A 21,958-nucleotide genomic window follows, 5' to 3' on the forward strand; every position below is an offset into this window, starting at 1 on the left:
GAGCCGCTGGTGAAGAATTCCAGCAACTTGTCACAATCAAACTGCAACTCACTAGAGGAAGAAAGATCTGGAAAATAAAACCCTGACATTACAATTTCCCTACATGCCAGCAGTCTTTTCATTAGATCATCCAAAAATTGCACTAGACCATCTTTGCTATCCTGTGTCATTGCACAGGAGAGTTATATAACTGCAGTTGTAAAAGTTATCCATTTGACAGTATGTGGGGGGGGAAGAGGTACACAACATACTGCATTAAACTCGCAACTGGCCAAAAGCAGTTAGTTAGGCACATTCTTGGCACTACCTTTGCTTTGCATATCCTGCCCACAGCTGGGTTATTAGATTGAAAATAGGACCTCGGGTCATTTTTTTTTCTACTGCTTTATTTCTGTCATCTTTTGGCTTCCTGGACTTCCTTTTTGATTAATTTCCTGTGGAAGGTAAGAACAGTATCAATAGTAATAGGTTCAACACTGGACTGATAATCAAAAATCCATGATGATCCCAGATTTAACATGTCATACCATCTGTCAGTGGCAGATAAACATTTAGATCATACACCTTACTTTCATGCTCTTTGTAGCTGTTTTACTGTAGATGATAATCTAAGGCCTGACACTGCTTAATGTAAATTTTTACCAGCTGGCTCTGAGCGCTCTCCAGGCCATGATAGCACTGAATTGTTGGAAGCAATGAATGCATTTCATGATCTTACTTCTCTCTAGGTTATGGTGACATTCATCACAGAGTACTGCTGACTGCAGAAGTTGGATGTGCTTTATAACAACCCCTCTCCCCCATTTAGTCTGCTGAAAGTCTGCAAAGAACATATCTTTATGGTGTTTTCAAATTACCTGTCAGTTGGAAATTAGGCTTAATCAGCAAATCTGAAGTCACAGCAAACACTCCAGCATTTACGCTGGCAAGAAGCCCAGGTATTAATCAAGGTTAGTAGTTCTTCCACAGACATGCAGATAGCTCTGTGGCAGAATAAAGTAAAGCCTCTTTAGGCACCTGAGCTGCTCAGAAGTGATCCAGACCAGGATAGTGCATATTCCTTGTGTCCTGAGAGAGAAGTCAGTTTTTGGGCTATGTCTGTACATTATCTATGGGATCCTGGCCAAAATCAGGAGTTTCCAGCAGCTACTGCAGCAACAGTCAAGAAGGCAATGCTGAGACTTGAAAGACAGGAAGAGTAAAGCCAACATAAGAGTTTCAGAGGCACATGAGTTCCACATAATCCACGACAGACAGAGAGACGGATAAACCATAAGCCCTGAGTGTATATATGTAGAGATATTCATAGATAGGTGTTCTTTGTACCAAAGCCTTCCAAAGTTCAAGCCTTGGCTGATTCTCAGAACTCAGCTCCCAGATAACTGCAAAAACAGTACGTAAGATGTTAGCCCAGACTGATGTGATAATTCAGCGCAATTCTCCATCATTTCAGACTAAGCTAAATTGAATTATCCCACATTTGCTAGGGAGTCAGGGTGTACACAAAGACTGTTTCCATACCTCAGATGCCACATGGAAATTTCTTAAGTAACTTGACTGCATCTGCATCTCAGACTGCACCTGAGCCCTCAGACCCAAAGATGACCTAGGTCTTTTTTTGCAAACAAATGTTATGGAGTAGTTTGGGAAAAACTGGACACTTTTATACCTCTTGCATATAAATATTTATTATCTGTGCCACACAGCACCGTACAGAGAGATGTGCTACTCCTAACTCAGCCCAGCAGTTCAGACCACTCACCAGGAGAACCAGCACAGATCTCCTTCCTACACAGAGCCCACATATCTAATTTCTGTGTGTCACCTGTAACCTTCAGAATGGACTAAAGGATTCATTACATGAGAAACTGTGGTGAAAAAAATATCTGAATAAAATAGGGGGGCCCAACAATTGCTTTATCCCTTGTATTCCCACAAGGGTATGTGCAACAGGAGTTTTGTGCAAATACTTTAATCTTCCTTAGACAGAAACCATTTTTTCTTTCATGTAAATAAATAATCTCATATTTTTTATTTTTCATAAAGCCTCTTTGGTTATTTATCTCCTTTCCATATCTACAAGGACTCTAATTTTTCTTTAGCTTTTAAAAAGTAAAGTGTTTCATTCCTCAGAATCAGATATATGACATCTGCTTCCAGTTAACCCACCTCAATTTTAGAACTGCAAGCAAGGACTATTCTTGCATTTGGATCTTTTCAAAGAATTGTGAGATACATAAATCTTACTGGCAGTGAAACACACACTGAAAAGATAAACTGCTCCCCCAAAAATTGGGTATTTGTGGCTAAAATAAGACCTGTTCCCAAAAATTAAGTCTGGGTACTAAAACCAGACCTGGGATTACTGAGGGAACAAACAACTATCAGGACTGTAAAAAAATAGCAAATTTATTTAAAGTCCTCTGACAAGTATAACTCAATTTTCTTCGCTGCACATGCAGTAAGGTCTTGCTGTCTGCAATAACTTAGCTCAGAGCTCAAATAAAAAGCCATGATGAGCTGCTAGTAATTCTGTTCCTCGTCTCTCAGAAGGTTCCTTTATTGCCCCTGTAACTCCCATGCACTCCTGTCTAACATCCAGCCACAGATGCAGTGATGGGAGATGACAGCAATTCCAAGATCACGCTCCCTCACACAGAGAAGGTCTCACTGTAACATCAAGGAGACAGACTCTGTTCATTAGCAGTGCAAGCAAAAAGCACATGGATTATGGACTCAGCACGCATAAATCTGCTATCAGACCTGTTCCTTGCCATGTACATGGTCCCAAATGTTTGCTGACTTCATTTTTTGGGAGATTTGTAAGCTGCACCCTGTTTAAATGCTGAACCTGTAAAAGGACTCCTCCCTACCAGTGTCCACCATTCACCATCTGGTGGGCACCTTACTTTTCTCCTTCATCCTAGGAAATTCCTGGCTGTGGCACTTGGAGGGCAGCTGGTGACACCAGCCCGTGGAAAAGCATGATTTCATTAAACAACAGACAGTTCACAACTCCTAGGTGATGTCAAAGCAACACTTTCAAATCAAAAGAGCTTATTTTTGAGCCATGGGTTGTTTTAATGAAAGATTGGTATTTTCCACATCAGAAACTGACATTTTAGCTACAATGGCTACAGTTTACAATTCTTCACATTGTAAACGAAGGAACCAAAACGTTGTGGTTGGTTTTATTACTTAAGAACAGGCAGTTGAAGTACTCTTGGGCCCACATCCTGCTAAGCACAGTCAAAAAGCACCGGGCTGTGCAGGGTGAATGACCCCAGCTAAACCCATCCCTGGGACCTGGCGTTTAAAGGATTCCAGGGTCAGATACTACATCCAGCCACATCGTTTGACAGCCATTAATGGACTATATCCCCACAGCACGGCAAACCCCTTCCTAATTGATTTGATCCTGTGGCAAAAATCACTAAAATGTCCTGCAAAATAATGTTCCCTTTTGTTCACCTCACACCTACCTCTCGATCCTGTCTTTTAGGCCACATGCCAGGAGAAGCCATTCCTCCCCCTTGCACGGGGCAGTGGCGAGGCCACCCCTCGAGTGCTGTGCTCAGTTCTGGGTCCCTCAATTCAAGGACACTGAGGTGCTGCAGGGGATTCAGAGAAGGGCAGCGGAGCTGGGGAACGGTTTGGAGCATCAGTCCTGTGAGGAGCAGCTGAGGGAGATGGGTTTGTTTATCCTGGAGAAAAGGAGACTCAACGGTGACCTTACCGCTCCCTACAAGTCCCTGACAGGAGGGTGTAGCCAGGTGGGGGTCGGGCTCTGCCCCCAGGAAATCAGCGACGGGATGAGAGGACATGGCCTCAAGCTGTTCTAGGGAAGGTTTAGCCTGGACATTGGGATGAATTTCTTCACGTAAAGGGTGATTCGACGTTGGAACGGGCTGCCCATGGAGGTGGTGGAGTCACTGTCCCTGGAGGTGACTGTAAAGGAAAGTCTGGAAGTGCCATTGCCTGGTTGACAAGGTGGTGCTCAATCATAAACTGGACTCGAAGATCTCAGAGTTCTTTTCCAACGTCATCGACCCGCTGGATTTTTTCCCCCTGAGGGGCAGAGCTCCCCTCACGACCTTGCTGCTCCATGGGGGACTTGGCTCCCGCTCCCGCCGGACCTCAGGGTCGGAGCAGGCAGAGCAAGAAGGAAGCGCAGGCTGCGTGCCCGGGAGGAGGGAGGTGCGGAGCTGGAAAGTCCCCGCGGAGGAGGAGGAGGAGGAGGAGGAGGAGGAGGAGGAGGAGGCGGGGAGGGCGGGCAGTCCGTCCGTCAGCTGAGCGGGGCCGCTGCCGCCATGGGCGAGCCGTGAGGGGTGAGCCGGGACGGGGTCCCTGAGGCCAGCCCAGAGCGGGGGGCGGCGGTCGCCATGGCCGGGCTCGCCCGGTGACTCGGCGGATCCGGGGTGGGCCTGCGGGAAAGGAAGGTTAAGGCGGGGGAATGCTGTTTTGCGGCTCCCGGGGGCCAGTCTGGCCCAGGGACGGAGCGGCCGTGCCCGGGCAGCGGCCAGTGCAGGCGCCGCAGCCTCCCAGCGCCGCGGTGGGGTATGCAGGAGAACGGGAAAAGGGGATATGAAAGCGAAAATGAAAGTTAAAAATCAGCGGAAACGGGCTCTCAGTGTGAAAGGCGGCGCCGGGGCGCCGACAGGGCCGGGCGGGCGGCGGGGCCCGAGTGCTGTCAGGGCTGGGAAGGGAGGGGGCGAGGCGGGAGTCTCCTTTCATTCCCAGGGAAGTGGGCTCCTGAGGACGAGTTGGTTAGCCCGAAAGACGTCTTGGGGGCCATGTGTTTTAGGCCCATGGGGGATTAACGTAAACTCATGGATATTCTGGTGTAGCGGGGTTAGAGGGATTGAAGGTGCCTCTGTGCTGTGACAAGGCATGGTGGCTTGCATGTGTTAATAAAATGAGTGTGTGATTATGCTTTCTTCATAATTTGGCACGAAATTGAAAGTGTTCACCTGGCAAACCTTGTAACAGCTGCTTCAGAGATGTCCAGCAAGTTGAAGGGCCGTCCTGCTGAAAATGGAGAGGATTCCAAGAGTAAAATAGAAAATGGAATGGACAGCATGGCTGCCCCAGCCCTTAGCACCTACACCCCGGAAGAGATGGTGCAGCAGATGAAAGAACTAATCACTGAGAACAATGAGTTAAAAGGTGAATGTGCACGTGAGCTGGTCTTTAAATGCAAGAGCCCCAGTCCCTTCTGAAGGGTTTGTTTTGTCCCATGAGTGTGAATTCTGTGCTTGTTTGCCCTTGCTGGGTAGCATTCACTGTATAAACAGCTCTGCAAGTGACAATGCCAGTTTGATAAGATACATCAATAGGATGGTAGCACACATCAAATTGAATTGGTGTGGTAGATTAGGGGGAGAGCAGCCCAATGTAAAGGTAACTTACTTGCTCTAGAGTTTCATGCATAAGCGGTATAGCACTGTGTATTTTGGAAGGTGACATGAAAAATCTCTTTCTATGATGTGCTATTTGCTCATCAACCTCTAAAAGATTTTTTTTAGTTTTTCTTGTAAAACTGTTGGCTCCATTACAAACATTTTGCCAAACCTGCATTAGGAGGGGTGGGTACTGAACCTTCTGTACTTCAGAAAGGAGTGGTGGCTATGGCAGGGTATATCTGGGAGAAACCAATAGCCTTCCCTGATGATTTGAGTCCTTTGTGTGAGATAGATTTACTTCTGAATCTGGAATTTAGGTGATTCTTTTCTTTAAACAGTTACAGCAAAACTGAGGGGATCTTTAGAGTTCTCTGTGTAGAAGACAGAGGTATCTCACTGTTTATATGATAGCAGAACATGGAGTCACATATCTCCTGTATTGTGATTTTACACTGGTGTTTAAATGCTTCCTGAATCACTTTTGGACATGGTCCAAGTTCTCTGTCTCATGGGAATCTAGCAGGAAAGTTGTTTGTAGAAGTATATCTGGTATTTTGCTAAAAGGCCTTATATAAGATAATATTCTGGGACATATTTACAGCTGCTGTAACCCATAACTTGCAGAATCATTCTCCAGACTATTTTTTTTTTTATTTTTCAAAACCTGAAGGATTTATGACATATGACATATGGATGTAATGGAAGTTACTGGAAAGTACAAGTATAAAGGATTTTTAAGCAGCCGGCTTTGAGTTGGTTGTTTTAAAAAAAGCATGTCTAAAATAATTTAATTGACTAAGAGTCTTGTAAGCATTTTGCAATAGTAAGACTGGTATTGTTACATACTGATTTAGTTACTTACAGGGAACTGACTTGGCTGTAAGTTGTTTGGTATATTTTTCAATGCTTGCAATTGCATCTTAACCAAATGTTGGGGGACAGCATTGTTGGGCTTATTTGATACATTTGATTTGATAGCATTTGTTTCCATGCAGTTATTTATCAGTCTAGGATGTTTTCCCTGCCAGGTCTCAGTCATTTCAGAAGCTCCATTCAGCAGTTTCATGTGGGCTGATCATGTAAATACCACACACAGCAAAATACCAGGTATCTCTTGTGAACAGTCCTTCTGGCTTCTTGGTTTAGGAAAAAGTCAAGAAGTCCATGAGTGTGGGCATGTGATCTCAGCAGTGGATTCAAAGCTATTTATTGTAGTGCTAACGGACTAGGATAAGTTTAGTTTTGGCTTGGTATTTAAGGTACGCCAGACAGAGGCTCACATTTCATACCTAATTATTGCCAACCCATTTGACGCTGAAGAATGCTGAGCTCAGTGTAGTGGAAATCTGCTGTTTCATGGGTAGAGTGTTAGTGTGATTCACTGTCTTCTCTCTGGCTACCATTCAGAAGCCATGAAGTTGCACAACCAAGCTATGAAGGACCGATATGAGGAGCTTTCCACCTGGAGAGAGAAGCAGAAAGAAGAACGAGAATTTTATGAGTTAAAGTTTAAGGAGGCAAAGCAGTGCTTGCAGGCCAAGTGCATTGAAAATGAACAGCTACAGCAGCAACTTCAGAGCTTAAAGGAAAGAGAAGAAGGAACTGAAATGGTAAATAAGGAACTGGTTAGATTGACATGCTTTTGAATTAATTGAAAATCTGGAGCATTCAGTCCCTTCTATGGTTCTAGGGTTCATCACACTGGGATGGTTCGGAGATTTGTTAACATCTCCATTTTTATCCTTAGCTCTAAGGAATTGTCTTGACCTGACTTACTTTATAAAGTGAGGCCTTTCAGAGTATAGTAACAGAAAATTATGGCACACGTGAGATAATTTACTTTTTTTTCAGCATTTAGTAAACAATAATAGTTAAACTTTTTTACATAATAAATAAGAACTAGCATTTCTTGCTGATTTTTCATTTATTCTTGGATATCTCTTTATTCTTCCCTTTATTTGTTATATTATCTGTCCCTCATGTTCATTTAATTGCTTTTTGTATTATGTTTCCAGGGAGAAGTTGACGTGTAAACAAGCAAAAAAAATTACGTGTCATCTATTTTTATTGTATCAGTCTTCTTTTATGAAAGCTCTTTTACTGAGGTCAGATTAAGACTTGTGCTTCTGCTGTTCCATTTGAGTCTGAGCTGTCTCTCTCTGTCCTGCCTTTGGCTCAGTTACACATCATTTCTAATGTTGCAGGTGGTTGCACAGTAGCCAGGCAACATTTTGCAGGTGGTACTGAAGGCGTCTGTGGGCAAAGCTGATCAAAACAAAATCTGCTTTGTGTCCCAAATGGTCATGTGAAAAGTTACTTAAGAAGTTCCATGCAGAGCCAAACTGATGCATTCTGATGACTGGTACCTCCAGGACCCATGTGAATTCTCTGTTTGATAAATTATGAGTGTATTAACCTTTTTCTCAACAGAATCACTAGTAGACATCTCTCCTCTCCCTCTCCCTCTCCCTCTCCCTCTCCCTCTCCCTCTCCCTCTCCCTCTCCCTCTCCCTCTCCCTCTCCCTCTCCCTCTCCCTCTCCCTCTCCCTCTCCCTCTCCCTCTCCCTCTCCCTCTCCCTCTCCCTCTCCCTCTCCCTCTCCCTCTCCCTCTCCCTCTGTTTTATGGAACTCTGTAAAAACTATTTCAGCATGTAAATCAAAATCAGCCAGTAAGCTCAGAACATGCAAGGGGGAGAAAAGCCATGTTTAAATAGTGTAAGTATTACTTACACAGTCTTTACAGGCTGAAAGTTGTGTTTCAGGATTGTCAAGTAAATTCAGGATTTCATAAATCATTCAGAATTTCATAAATCTGGAACATTCTTTAAAGGAAGGTAGAGGATTTATAATCCTTCTATCTGCTGTAGAACTTCTTGTACTTTGAATGCCTAAAGCATGCTGTTGCCAGAGTTTTCCAGCCTGCTTGAGAAATCTAAAATCTCTCTCCTTCCCTGGAATTGACTCTAAATGCATCATCTTACAGTATAAGAAAAAAAAAAAAAAAAAAAAAAAGAGGCAGCAGCAGGTCAGGGCCAGAGTGGTATTGTGGGATGAGAGACACTGTCAACGTAGAGATAATTTGGAGATTTGGTATAATCATAACTTAGAATGTAATTCAGACTCCAGGAATTGTTCAGAATTTGCATTGATATTATGAGATGTAATAAAGGTATTATCAGGAGGTGGAAGCTCAGATGACAAAATGAAGAAGAAACAACCTCACAGGGAAAGTTTAATAATGGGGAGTAGCATTTAAAGGAGAGGGAAAAACTAGTCTTGCTGGTCATGTAGAGGTTTAAGAGACGGTTTTGAGTAACCTAGAGAAAGGGAAGAGGCAGAAGGTAAAGGAGATGGTCAGGATTGGAAGGAGATAAGTTTGGGGAGAATCTCTGAGGAACAGAGACTTTGTGGAAGGGATCTAGGACTTTGTGTGAAGGTCAAGGAATTGTGAAGATGGAAATGGGGTACAAAGAAGCTAGATGGTGGGTAAAGGCAAAAAATGGGGTGTGTGGGAAAGGTCGCTGCCCACAGGTTTATTCTCCCTTGAATCTTAGTTAGATTTGGGAAAAGAGGAATAGGGATATGGGTGAAAAAATGCAATAGTTCTGGAGGTTGGCTGATCCCCTTTGTGGTAGCAAAAAGCATAGGTTCAGGCAAAGATTTACATCCTAATTATCTGTGCATTCAGAGAACCAGTCCCATATTTTCCAGCAGTGGGATGCCCAGTGTTTGATTAACTTGGTTTCACAGTTTAAACTTCTTGCTGTTGAGTGAACCAAAACAGTTTAGGGGTCTGTCCTGTGGGGTTTTCAGGCAAGCCTGAACAGGAAAGAAGGGATGTAGGATGCTGTTATTCAGCTGATGTTCAGGCTGTGTGCTCCTTGGCTGGCGTTCCCTTTGGGTTGGCTAATGCAGAGTACGTTTATCCCAGGAGGGCTGCACGGCTCCCGAGAAGGAAGTGAGGCAGCTGAAGTCCCAGGTGCAGCGGCTCCAGGCTGAGAAGGCAGATCTGCTCGCCATCATTTCAGAGCTGCAGGTCAAGCTGAACATCTCAGCAGAGGATTCCTTTGTGGAGATTGGGATGAATGTAAGTAAAGGGAATAACAGGAACACAATAACCTGCAGCCAGGTGCCAGTATAAATAATTCTGTAATTCATTGGTCTCTCACGTTACCTGTCGTAGAGCACTTGTGGATTACAAGATAGTGTAAAGGTAGTGGTAAAGGACTTGGAATTAATTTCTGTCCTTCCACTTTAAAGCTCTAAGTAAACTAATTTCATAGATAGCCCCTATTACTAGTTAAAAATGTTAAGTCTTGTCTTAGCTGGAATTTCTGGGAACATCAGTACTATGTTTTGTTAAGAGGCAACACCTGTGCACAGATGGCATTTTCTTTTGACAATGGGGCTTACTTCCTACTGAGAGGTAAGTAGAGATGCAGACAAACAAAACTTAAGTGCAAAACTTTAGAGATTATTCCCTAGAGGCATAAAAATCTACTTCCTTTACTCTTCTTATATCTGGAAAACCTTCACAGGCAAACTGAAATGTGAAAATGCACATTTCTGCTATCTTTCTATTCCCCATATCTTCTCTCTGAAAAGTAGATGTGCAACAAGAAATTTAAAAAATGTAATTAAAATGTGTTTGGAGTTGTCAGACAAAACTCAGGGGTGCATTCTCCTTTTAATTTGATAGAAGAAGTCTCCTTTGGGCTACAAAGATCAAGGAGTGGGGTTTGTAGTGGGAAAGAAGACTGCTTTTAGGAGGCTGGAGAGTAGGTTCTAGGTTTATGTTGAATGTCACCTGCAGTGTCATTGACTTGCTCAGTGGTGCTTAGTCATCTTCACAGGGGAGAGTGGCTGTGGAAATTGCTGATTAATGGAGAAGGGCAAATCTCATTGTTGTCTCAATTCTCTAATCAAGCTGTAAGAGATACAGGGAAAGGCATGTGAAATATTTAAATTAAGAATTTCCAAACATGAGGATGATCTGTAGGAGTTTATTTATCTGTATTGCCATGATAGCAATTCTCCCTGTTTTTCTTCTTTTCCTAACTCAAATAAATAAAACCCTGTCCTGCTTATTCCAAATACTGAGCTAATAGTGTTTTTTTCTCTCCTAGGAAGGGGAAATAAATAGAACTGCAAAGGAGCATCAAGACAATAGCGGTGAAATGCCCAGTAATGTTGCTGTCTACATGTACGTAGGTTCTTGTGTGATATGTGTGATTCAGACTTCTGCTTTGGGTTTCATTTTCAGTGTAAGGGAACTTCTTTCTATGAGGAATGCACTAGAAGATCCTCTTTTTCTTTGGCTTTGCACTCCTCCATTGCAGTAGCTCTACCTTCCTAGCATGCGGTTAGACCCCCAGCTCTCTGACAGTTTTCCTTCCAGTTTTTACTAGCTGACAAGAGGGAGTGCATATTCTGGCCAGCTGACCAGGCATTTATGGACATTCTGACTTGCCAACTCTTCAGGCTTTTAAGGGAGGCCAAACAGAAAAGAAAAATATAGAGGCTGCAGGGGCTTCTTCCCTCCTAACCATTGGAAACCATCTAATAGAGCATCTGTCCTCTACCTGATTATACTGATGTTAGTAAGAGTCAGAGATCTTGTAGTCTTTCAGATCTGACCCTGTTTGTGTGTAATTGGTATGAAGTGTATCCATGATGGGGTAGACACAGTGCAATATAGTCCTTGCTTTTCAGGTTACTGGGTTTAAGATACCAGCATTCTGTTCAGGTTACTTCTCAAAATTTGATCTTTACATCAGCTCCAGGACACAAGGGACTTTCTTGCCCCTGGCTGAACCTTTACACCTTGTGGACATAGACATCTGATACTGTTCAACTTTCCATTTTGGATACTGCCCAATTTAGCAGCTAGATGGCTTTGGCTGAACTCTTGTTTACTCTGCGCCTTTACTTTTGAAAAGGAAGGATACGAAAAATGCTAAGGACATAGCAGGCCAGAAAGCTGTGCTCCGTATTGTCACTTCCTATGTCACTGCAAGGGAGAAGAGTGCTTCAGTGTAGTATCACAGAAGCTTGTCCCTCAGCATGCAGATAAGAAGTTGAAGGAGGAAAAAAAAAGGGGTGTTAAAATTGTGGACAAAACTGGGAGTTGCTGATCACAGACCAAGCCATGAGTATTAAGCTTGTTGTTAGTTGTGGCTTGTGAGAACACTGATTATGAGAAGACGTTCCCTGTGGAACTAGCTTACCTTTGGAGGAGAATCTGGGCCATATCTACAAGAACAGGGGTCATACGTACCTCTTAAAATATTTCCAGTGTCACCACGTGTCTTTGTCCAGCCCTGAAACTTTAGATGGGTGCTGTTAACAGGTTCAAAGAAATGTGATCCACTCAGGATGGATTTATTTCTGTAAGGGTAGAACTGCACTAAAAATCCCCTGATAAAAGTTATTTACTTAAAATATCCTGGCTGAACACTGTCTTTTGTGTATTGAATTTTGCTCACCAGAGATTTCTAGCTCTCAGAAGCACACAGAAGATTCTGCTTTCTTTTCTGAATGACAAAAGTAGAATTTTTAACACATGCTGTTCTACAGCTGAGACTGAAATATACAGTCTAGCTTGTCTGTCTTCCATACAGTTTGGGGATTTTGACTTTCTGTCTAGATGGACATAAAATACTGTAATGGAATACAGTATTTTATCACCCTATTTTTTTGAGCTTTGTATTTTTTCTGGTTCAATTTACAGTAGAATAATGTGATTTTGAAAATAAATATAGAATTTGAGGAGGGTGAAACATTAAAGATATTTATTTCTGAAAAATGAAGTGATTTCTGATGTAAAATAGGTCAGAATAAGTGAATTGGGTTTTGTGTTGTCATGGCTGCTTTTGCTTTCCTTGCTTAAGTGCTAAATTGTTCCCTCAGCTGGAAGGGGGCTGCCTGTGCCCTTCATTTGCACTCACAGGGCTGTGGCTACTGGTCTTGGCTCTTGGTATTTAGGAATGAGCCCTTTGGTCAGAGCACTGGTTTCCAGCACTGTGTGAAATGGTGGCCTCTCAGACTGAATCCCAGCATTAGGGTTAAGGGAGTGCACTGCTGAAGGGGTAGCTGTTGTTATTTATATCTGGTTTCGTTTGAAGCAGGAGCAGATCAGCAGATGAATCTAAGAATTTGGAGTCTGAGGAGCTAACTGTGAGCCAGCTGCTCTGCTGCCTTAGAAATGAAACTCAGAAGAGGGAAGAACTTGAGAAGGAGCTGCAGGATCACAAAGAGAGGTATGAAGTAGGTGCACTGTAACATTTGGAGCTGTTTTCTTTCAGGGCTGTTGCAGTTATCAAGTCTCAGAATGATCAGCAACAAGCTGAAATACCAGTGTGATTTGGATGGGGAATTTCCTGAGCACTGAGTTGTAATAACATTTGTGGTTGTCTATATGGGGATAAACCACAGTTCTCTTCCATGGGCAAAAGAGATTTTGATTTCCTGAAGTGCCACAAATCAAAGCAAGTTACCCATTTCCTCTAGTGTTTGAACTATCCCTGCGTTATTCAGAAAGACAGGATGACTAGTTGAGGCTGTTCTCTCCATTCACTCCTCCACAGTTACTTGGTTTTGTATGAATCATCTCTGCAGCCTTAACCAAATCACTATGTCTAAAACAGGATTATAGTCCTCTTCGTGATATTTAGCAGTGTGTGAGCTTGCAAAAGCTCCTTAGAAATGTCTAAAATAAGTTTAATTCCAAACTTTTCTAAGAGAGAGAGTTTTCACATTGAGACCTGTATGAGGGTCTGTCGCAGCTCAGTTCTGTGGGTGTAAATCAGCACAACTGTTCACAAGTGGCAAATTCCCCAAGCAGTTCCAGCTCCCCATTTCATAGAGACAGAGTAAGACTTGCTGGACATTATCTACTATGAAAGGTTGGTGTCACAGTAATGGCTTCTATGTGGTCTTGCTAGAAGAGGTAATGAGCCATAACCAAACAATTCTTAGAAACCTCAGCCCCTGAAAATACCACAGGAAAATAGAAGCAATACTAATCACTGGATTCACTGAACAGAATGACCTATTTCCAAAGAGCTGGCAGTTTTTGACTGTACCAAAGATCAGTCCCTTTGGACTGACTGTCATGACCGTCACCACACCTGCAGACTTTCACATGTATTTTAATTAAATATACACAGTGTCCTGTGTTCTTCAGGAACCCCCTTCATTGTGCATGTCTGTGCTTTTCATTCTGCCTTGTGTTTTTTTTGTAGCTGTGATGTTACAAAGAGAGTACATAAGCCAAATCCATCATTATTGGCTCCTTCTCTTTTCCAGACTGTCAAAGCTGGAGAAGGACACCAGAAACTGCCTGGAGAGTGGGACACAAACTGAACAGGAAGAAGAGAGTTCAGAAGCTGTAAGTACCTGTCCTCAGCCAAGATAAAACATCATACAGCTGACTTGTTGAGGTCACCAACCTCAGCGTCTAGATTTCTACTTGCACTCAGGGAGCAAAGGGCGATTGTCCTGCATGGGTAATGGAAGTGAACTTTGATGTAGCTTAGATGTGGTTCCAAATTACACAAGCCACTGCGGTAGGATTGGGGACCAAGTATTTGGGAGGCTTGGCATAACTGCAGTTATACCACATTGCCCTGGCCATGCCCAGTAAACAGAGAGAAATACAGTAATTTCTAGCTCCAGAAATCATCTAGACTGCATGAATTTCCTCACTGCTGCCTAGGGCAGCTTTTGGATCAGAATCCAGTGACAGCATACTGTAAAACAGAGTTTAAATGTGAAGCTCGTATGGCACCTGCTTTAGGGTTGTTCATGTTTTTAGAGGGATTACAATGGTGGGGTATAACTATCTTGGATTGAGACACAGTTCCAGGCAAAATCTTAGTCCTGATGTTTTCAATTAAGGTTTGAAAGAATGCTGGGGTTGGGATTCAGCTCCAGTAAGATGCTTAAACTTCTGTGCCTGCAGCTGTAAGCTTCTGTGTGAGCTGAGAGTGCAATCCCATAGCCTTGGAGGTCCATTCTGGTTCAGTGAAACTGCGTAATACAGGCAACTAAGAGTGTTTGTATGTGAGGTGTGTGAGTTCTTGCAGTGCTGCATGGGGCTTGGAAATATGCTCTGGGACCTGATGCAGGTCAACACAAGTATTTTAGGTCAGGGTTGGGTTGATTTAACAAGACCAGTCTGCAGTGAGGCCAAGAGATGCCCTTCCAAGGGAAAGCAGATGATGTCTCGGTTAATTAATGTTTCCAGTGCTCTTATCTCCGCTTTGCCTGAGTACAGCCTGGGCCCAACACTCCTCATTGAAGCGGATACTGAGGTCAGCGCTTGTGCTTGTGCTGGCAGCCGTTTCCATGTACACTGTTGTGTTTCTTCAGAGGCTCTTGTCAGCAGAGTTCATGTTACCTACCTCTGTGGTAAAATGTAGATCGTTAGTGGAACAGGGTGGGTATAGTGTGGAATAATTGTAAAGCCTTGTAGATGAGGCCTTACTACTGAGTATAGACTGTAACCTAAACTAACTTAGGCTGTTTTCTCTAGAGTGAGATTTACTTCTTATCTTTCTTAGCCTGTAACTTTACTATCTTGAATTGTCCATATGTAATTTTCATTATTTTTTCTCTAAAAGGTTGGCAGTGAAGTAGAAACCCTGAATCTGCAAGTTTGTGCTCTGTTTAAAGAGCTTCAGGAAGCCCATGAAAAGTTAAAAGAAGCAGAATTGATTCAGAAGAAACTTCAAGAAAAGTAAGGCTCAGAAGAGCAAAAGTTCTGTCATGGCACCCAGTACATACTTGTACGGCAACTCCCATCTTGGGAAACTCACCAGCTCTACAAATATCAAATAACTGTTTCATATAAGTGCTGTTAAGAAATGCTTTCTTTGTAAGTGGTGAAGTGCAGAAATACAGCAATTGTCAGAAAATCTGAGCTACCAACCTAGTTCTACAGATAGAACCTCAGTGCTTTGAATTGTAAGATTTAGGTTTTAACCTTTCATGATGTAAAGAAAAATAATTTCTGTTTTCTCCTTCACATAATCAATCCCTATTCTGGCTTTAGGGGAAAAAGTCGAGGGACTTGGTTATAACCTTTTCACATTAGCTGTCTGGGCTTTTGAAGAAAATTGTCTAGGTTATAGAAGTGGTTACAAGACCCTCATTTTTTTGCTTAGCTTCCTGTCAAATTCCAATTCTTTGAGATCCATAATAGTAAGTAAGTTTTCTGATGGTTGTATATAGACTGATTTTTGTCTTTCCATGTTCTTCATCAAAATAAGCCTTTAAAGTGTACTATACAAATATTCTTTTTGCTGTATGCTTTGTGGGGAAAATCTATCAGGAGAGGGTGAACAGAAGAGATCAACCTTTTTTTCTTTTCTATCAGATGCCAGGTACTGGAAAGAAAAAGCTTGGCTGCTGCATCAGAATTGGAGGAGAAGCAGCAGCTAATATACACCATCAAGAAGCTGGAACTTCAGGTGGAGAGCATGCAGGCAGAGGTCAAGCTGGAACAAGCCAAGACACATGAAGAAAAGTGAGTACGACTTGGTTTTGTATTCCAGGAAGGTATTGTCAGTGAAGAAGCGAAGCCCAAGGGAACCTGGCCTTTTGTGTCCTGCACCCTTTGAAACCATGCTGTCTTTGTAGATTATGAAGTAGAAGTCTGTATTCTTTTATCTACTGAACCCTTCACTTAGGAATACTCGAGCTGTCAACTCTGACTAGTATCTTCCTTCAGTCATAAAGTCAAAGGTGGAATAGAGCTGGATGTAACATACAAGTGGAGGAAGCAGAGAAGTGACAACAGCTGTGCCATGGACTAGCTGGGGTAAATGCAGAACATCCTGGAGGGCAGGGACAAGTCAGGTGGTGACAGTGCTCGGAAAGTGACTTTAATGAAGAGGTCTGCAATCCCTACAATATGTTTGCACTAGGAGAGTCAAGTGTGTGGTGAGGGTGAGGTAAAGTGAGGCTGTTTGCTTTGGCTCCCCACTCCCTTTCATGTGCATTCCATGTAAGGAGTGTGAAAATGTCAGTCCAAGCTGTTCAGAGAGGCTGAACTTCCTGAAGGACACATCTTCAGCTGCTGCAGAAGCTGCTTGTTATCTCTAAAGTCTGTGTCTGGTTATTCTGATGAATTCTCCTTCCCTTGAAGTCTGAGTCAAGACTTGGATATCTTCCTAAGAGGGGTGTTATATTTTGAACAAAATTTGTGAGCTTCATATAAAAATACTGAGTGATGGATTCTTCACTATGAAATGCACATGATCAGTAAGGACACTGGTTTGTACTCAATCCATGGATAGAGCAGCACACAACTCATTGGAAGAGAAATGTTGAGACACGGAGCATGACTTTTTCTCACCAGAAATGCAGGCTCATTTGCAAGGAGCTGGTAGTGGCTTAAGTTCTAACATAATTTAGATGTCAAAGAATTGTTTAAAACCTTCATCTCTTTTCTTGTCATAAACAGGGCAAGATACAATAACCTTCAGGATTCATATAGCAAACTCCTTCCAGAACTCACTGAGGCAATGAAAAAAATTGATGAAATGAAACTCAAAGAGGTAAACTCATCACAAAAAGAAATCATAATTAATTAGGGGTGAGGGGGAAGGGATGGAAGAACATCTTTAGAATCAAATTTGGGCAGGAAACAACTGTCATCCCTTCTGTATAATTACATGCAACATAGCAGCACTGCTCTGATAAACATAGATCCTGTGCTGTCAGTTACAGAAAACTTTATCCACACATCAGTACTTCCATGGTGTTTTCTGGGTAAGGTCTAATCTGCAGTGCAGTGCAGCATAGAGTCCAGTCCTTAGACAGAAGTGATAGGTACATCAGTGTTCCTGCAGCATCATTTATAAAAATGTGGGAAGGTAAGTCTCTAAACATTTTTTTAATGTATTCTTAAATAGAATGCCTGCCATGGTGAGGTCTTGTTAGGAGCTGAACCACCATGGAAGTGCCATGTTGTTCTGTGTAATTTCAGAAACTAGGAAAAGGTCTTTTACAGTGTCCACTAGGGGGTTGTCTTTTAACTTACTACAATGTAGTTCGAAAGCGCAAAACTAATCTTTAGGGTAAAATATCAGTCACCACTGCAGGCTTAGTTCAAGTTCCTTTGGTGTCCTTTTCCAAGGACAGGAGGAGTAAGAAGCAAATGTTAACTTTGAGGAGGGTCATATTTGGAGTTCATCTCATAATCACAGTTCTTCTTTGCAGCTGGACAGAGTAGATAAAGCTGTGGTGGAACAACTGACAGCGAAGGTGGAGTTGGCAGAACAAGCCCTTGCTGCAAAGCAACTCCAGATAGATGAAATGAAGCAGATAATTGCTAAGCAAGAGGAGGACCTTGAAACTATGTCTGTGCTCCGTGCTCAGGTAACAGCTCTTCACAAACTGTCTACTTCCCCCACCCAATTTTCAGAAACCAGGAGGAATTTAATGGCTCACTCTGAAATGCTGAATACATTTTCTCAGCTTCAAAGCTTAAGTCCCTGTACTTGGCTTGCCTTGCAGATCCCTGCAGAGCCTTTACCCACTATATTCTAGGGCTCTGTAGGAGGAACTGTGTATGCTGGGGTCTGGCTCAACAAACAGAAGTTGGGAGTAGATGTGTATTTAGAACCACTGGCTTAAGAATCACTGCATATGTTATAGGAATGACTTTACTCAAACCAGTATGTGTTAAGTGACTAAAAAGGGTTTGCCTCACATTTAAGGCACAGAACCAGCATCTTGGCCTGGTTCCACTCTCTGAACCACAGATTTGTCAGTGTAATCAATCAAATCACCTCGTCACTGCTCGTCTATGCCTCATTTCTGCACAGCAGAGGCAATACCTGTGTCCCAAGTAAGACACTTTGAGTATCTTTTACAGAGTCCAGAAACTGTTAGGTCTCCTTCACCTTGTGAGAAGTGCAGGTGTTAGCTTTGCAGTGTGTGGTGTTTTGAGTAGTTGCAGATTATGATACAGATTTGTGATTTTGACATATACAAATATGGTTCGGTCAAAGTTACAAATTTTCAGCCTGATCTCATTTCTCTGATCAGATGGAGGTTTATTGTTCTGATTTCCATGCTGAGAGGGCAGCAAGAGAGAAGATCCATGAGGAGAAGGAGCAGTTGGCTGTCCAGCTGGCATACCTACTAAAAGAGCAACAAAACCTTGAAGATCTTGGCCGGTGAGAACAGACTTCAGCTGCCTTTGCACAGTCCTGTTACTCCTGTTACTCTGTGTTGTTACTGTGTTGACCAGCATTGTCTTGTGAGCGTCTCAGTAGAAAAGCAAATAACTTTGCAGACATTTCTTGCTTAACTTGAATTTAAAAAGAGAAAAAAAGTGAATTGGCTTACTTCTCAATTTTCTGGTAGTATCTCTGTAAAGTGTGTTAGTTCTTAGTTGGGTGCCTTATTAAGTTTTCATTTTGGGTGATTCATGCTTGGTAGATTCTCTCTGTTGATCCATGTGAGTTTCTTTGGGTTCTGGCCTAAATTTTAGCTGTGAATCTGCAGCAAATCTTGCTCTGTGTGTGTACCAGGAATATCTGCTGCTCCTCCAGTAGGCAGTGGTGAGTACACAGTTCTGGGTACAGTGGTAATTGAATCAAGTTACATTTCACATTAACTGTGCACTGAGTCCTTTTTATGGTACAACTTGTTTTCTACTTAAAGCAAATTTGCAATTTTCTCTGAACAGCTGGGAGTCCTTGGAGCTTTCCAGAGAAATGTGCCCTAGATCCCTAGGTGTGTAGCTGCCCAAATCCTGCTGCTGGTGTCATTTGCATGATTTCAGCAGACCTCTGGCATGATCTCACAAAGCAGTGGCATTTCTAGTCCTGTTTCTGAGCAGCAGTTGTGATCTAAATGCATGACCAGTTGACAGGAGTCTGTCTTCAAAGCCCTTGACTTATGATCCACAGAACCTCTCTGGCAGAGATGCAGAGTCGCCACGGAGCCAGGATGCCGGATCGGGAGCACTCGCCTCACCTTGTCCAAAGAGGTACTGCAAGCACCTTCTCAGCCCTCAGGGTCAGGGTCAGGTTCAGGCTCCCCACTCCCTTAAACCAGCTTTGCTTGGCTGCAGACAGCTTCCCTGTGGTTATTCTGGCAGCTGGGTAGCTGTAGAGAGCAAAATTGGGTAATACAAGAGTTAATAATTTTTCTTCTCTGCTTGCAGGAACTAGTAGTCAAGATTGGCCAGAGCAGCGGAATATTTCAATCTATTCATGTCCTAAATGTGAAGAAATTCTACCTGATTTGGACACACTGCAGATTCACGTTATGGACTGCATTAATTGAGTGATGCCCTCCAATTCTTGGTCTTTGGGAATTTCACCTGCCAGACACTTTGGGTTTTTTACCTTCTTGCTCAAATAGTGCTCAGCTCTTATGTCCTATGAAGGAGGTTTTCAGGGGTTTGCTTATTAATTAAATATGAAAAGGGTAAAACTCTTCCCCTGCCCTGTAGTCACTAATCTTGTAATCTGCTTTAGGGAAGGAGTTTTCATAGATTAACAACATGGATGTGCTAGAGAACACGCAGTGTGTCTGCTGCTATGAAACCTTTCAGGAGCATTCCCCTGAAGTGCTCTGCTCTATGGCTAATCTGCAGAATGGGGCTGAATTACTGAAGTCAGAGGAGAGATGAGATATTTGCTGATCAAATATATATATAAATACCAAATATATGTGAGGCTGTAAATACTTCATCTCTTACATACTATATACCAGGAAAGTAATACACGAAAAAAGATGTTTGAGAAGCTTTCAGCAAAATAGAATAATGCTGTATTCATCGAGCATTTGAAGTGAACCCTGCTCTTTCTCCAGATGGCCATTTCATTGCTGCCCTTGTGACCATACTAATCTGATGTTAAATTTTTGATGGCTTATGTAACTTCTTGCTTTAGCCAGATGTGGGTAAGGTTTAAAATGGATCAGCTAGGTCTGATATATGTAGCTCCTGGTGTACTCAAGTCACTTGGTTTTCTAGAACTGTTAATTTTTATGATGTTGTTTTAATTTTTCTTTATTACAGTAAAAGCATTTGAACTTGTACAGTATTGTGGTAGAAAGCACTGAGATGAATGTAACCTAATTTAAAGAGAGTATAGTGGATTTTCTTGTATCAAAATAAATCTATTACAATTATAAATTTATCTCTGCCTGTGAATACTTGGGAGACTGAAACGGGATTGCAAATTCCTATGCCAGAAAAGCTTGTCTAGAAACAGCTGTAGTAGATTAGTTCTATTTTTGTTCTCACAGGTGTTTTTATCTCAACAATAGGGAGACAATCCCTTTTTTGCCATTGTAATTCAAGTAAATTTTTTGCTTTGTTTGTTGTCCCTGTTGTTCTAATTATCACTTTTAGACTCTGGATTCTTATTTTCTGTTATAGCTCATCTATAGCTTCATCCATAATTTCAGGTAACACAAGAGCTGACTGTTGTGAAGAGGTATTCCTGAGCCTTGTTGTAACCTACATCAATTACAAGTAGTCCCAGCAGATGCAATCTTTTACTGGCTTTTAATTGGTTCCTTGTGACAGTAGGATTTATGGGCTTATTTTACCCTGAATCCCATTTTATTATGGGAGCTTTGTGACAGTTACAGATTCTGCAATGATTAAAATCTGATAGAAATGCTACTAGGCCAGAAGCAGACTAACAGAATGATAATAGAGCTGATTTCATCTGAGAAGTATTAACCTTAATGAAAACACAGAAAATCAATGTGAAAGGCCAAAGAAGGAATAATTTATGCGTTTGTCAAGTCAAAATGAATCATCCAAGGGGGTTTCAGAGAGAGGAGATGTTAGCGCAGGAATGAATGCTAGCAGGAAAATATGGGCATTAGGTGAAATAGGTCTTCATAGAAAGATAAAAGGACAGGTCTAATAGTACAAATCAGGAGGGGTAAGGAACTCCAAAGAATAAAGCCACAATACACTGAAGCCTGTTCATGTTACAGGGAAGATTATTTTTTGTTGTCATTACCAACTGCAGTCCAGCAATGAGCTTGTACATCTGCAGAAATATTTTTCGTAGAATTATAGTTGTACCAAAGAAAACTGACCAAACTACAAAATTCTGTTCACTGCATGTGACTAGGATTGAATTTGATGGTATAACACAAGTGTTGACAATGTTTAGGTTATCCAGATGGGGATGCACCTGCTGTGACCCCTCCCTCGGCAGACTCTCTCTGCCCAGACAGGGACAATTCTGCAGTTAAATGGGCTTAACCAGAGCCTGTATCAGGAATAATGTACCCAGCAGGACCAGGGGTGTGATTCTTCCCTCTGTTGTGGGCACTGGTGTGGCCACAACTTGAATCCTGTGTCCAGTTCTGGCCCCTCAGCTCAGGAAAGGCACTGAGGTGCTGCGTGTGTCCAGGGAAGGGCAATGGAGCTGGGCAGGGGCTGGAGCACAGGTCTGAAGAGGAACAGCTGAGGGAGCTGGGCGCGCAGCCTGGAGAAAAGGGCACTCGGGGGGACCTTGTCGGTCCCTAAAAGTCCCTGACAAGAGGGTGTAGCCAGGTGGGGGTCG

The 21,958-nt window shown here is 42.5% G+C and overlaps 1 protein-coding gene across 4 annotated transcripts; it reads left to right on the plus strand.

Moving 5' to 3' along the window:
• The first annotated feature begins 4,250 nt into the window (after positions 1–4,250).
• Positions 4,251–20,562, plus strand: LOC131592468 (optineurin-like). Of its 4 annotated transcripts, none has more exons than XM_058863997.1 (14): positions 4,251–4,328; positions 4,964–5,166; positions 6,810–7,012; positions 9,334–9,489; positions 10,529–10,605; positions 12,527–12,661; positions 13,710–13,791; positions 15,026–15,141; positions 15,781–15,930; positions 16,870–16,963; positions 17,628–17,786; positions 18,459–18,589; positions 19,328–19,407; positions 19,585–20,562. In XM_058863997.1, exons 2-14 carry the CDS (start codon positions 5,001–5,003, stop codon positions 19,704–19,706), a joined length of 1,671 nt encoding a protein of 556 aa, XP_058719980.1. In that variant the 5' UTR covers positions 4,251–4,328; positions 4,964–5,000; the 3' UTR covers positions 19,707–20,562. The 4 variants fall into 4 exon arrangements, with proteins under 4 accessions (XP_058719980.1, XP_058719981.1, XP_058719978.1 ...); XM_058863998.1 differs by having other exon boundaries at positions 4,288–4,328; positions 4,990–5,166; XM_058863995.1 differs by lacking the exon at positions 4,251–4,328 and adding an exon at positions 4,417–4,557.
• The last annotated feature ends 1,396 nt before the right edge of the window (positions 20,563–21,958 follow it).

Source organism: Poecile atricapillus, chromosome W (assembly GCF_030490865.1).
Source record: "Poecile atricapillus isolate bPoeAtr1 chromosome W, bPoeAtr1.hap1, whole genome shotgun sequence".
NCBI classification, from domain to species: Eukaryota; Metazoa; Chordata; class Aves; order Passeriformes; family Paridae; genus Poecile; species Poecile atricapillus.

What these genes read in the sequence shown, in the direction of transcription:
- LOC131592468 (XM_058863995.1), top strand. Translation starts at nt 4,454, where the DNA reads ATGCTGTTTTGCGGCTCCCGGGGGCCAGTCTGGCCCAGGGACGGAGCG. An exon ending in TGAGAACAATGAGTTAAAAG is followed by an intron (nt 5,167 to 6,809) that starts GTGAATGTGCAC and finishes GCTACCATTCAG; the next exon opens with AAGCCATGAAGTTGCACAAC. An exon ending in AACCTTGAAGATCTTGGCCG is followed by an intron (nt 18,590 to 19,327) that starts GTGAGAACAGAC and finishes TATGATCCACAG; the next exon opens with AACCTCTCTGGCAGAGATGC.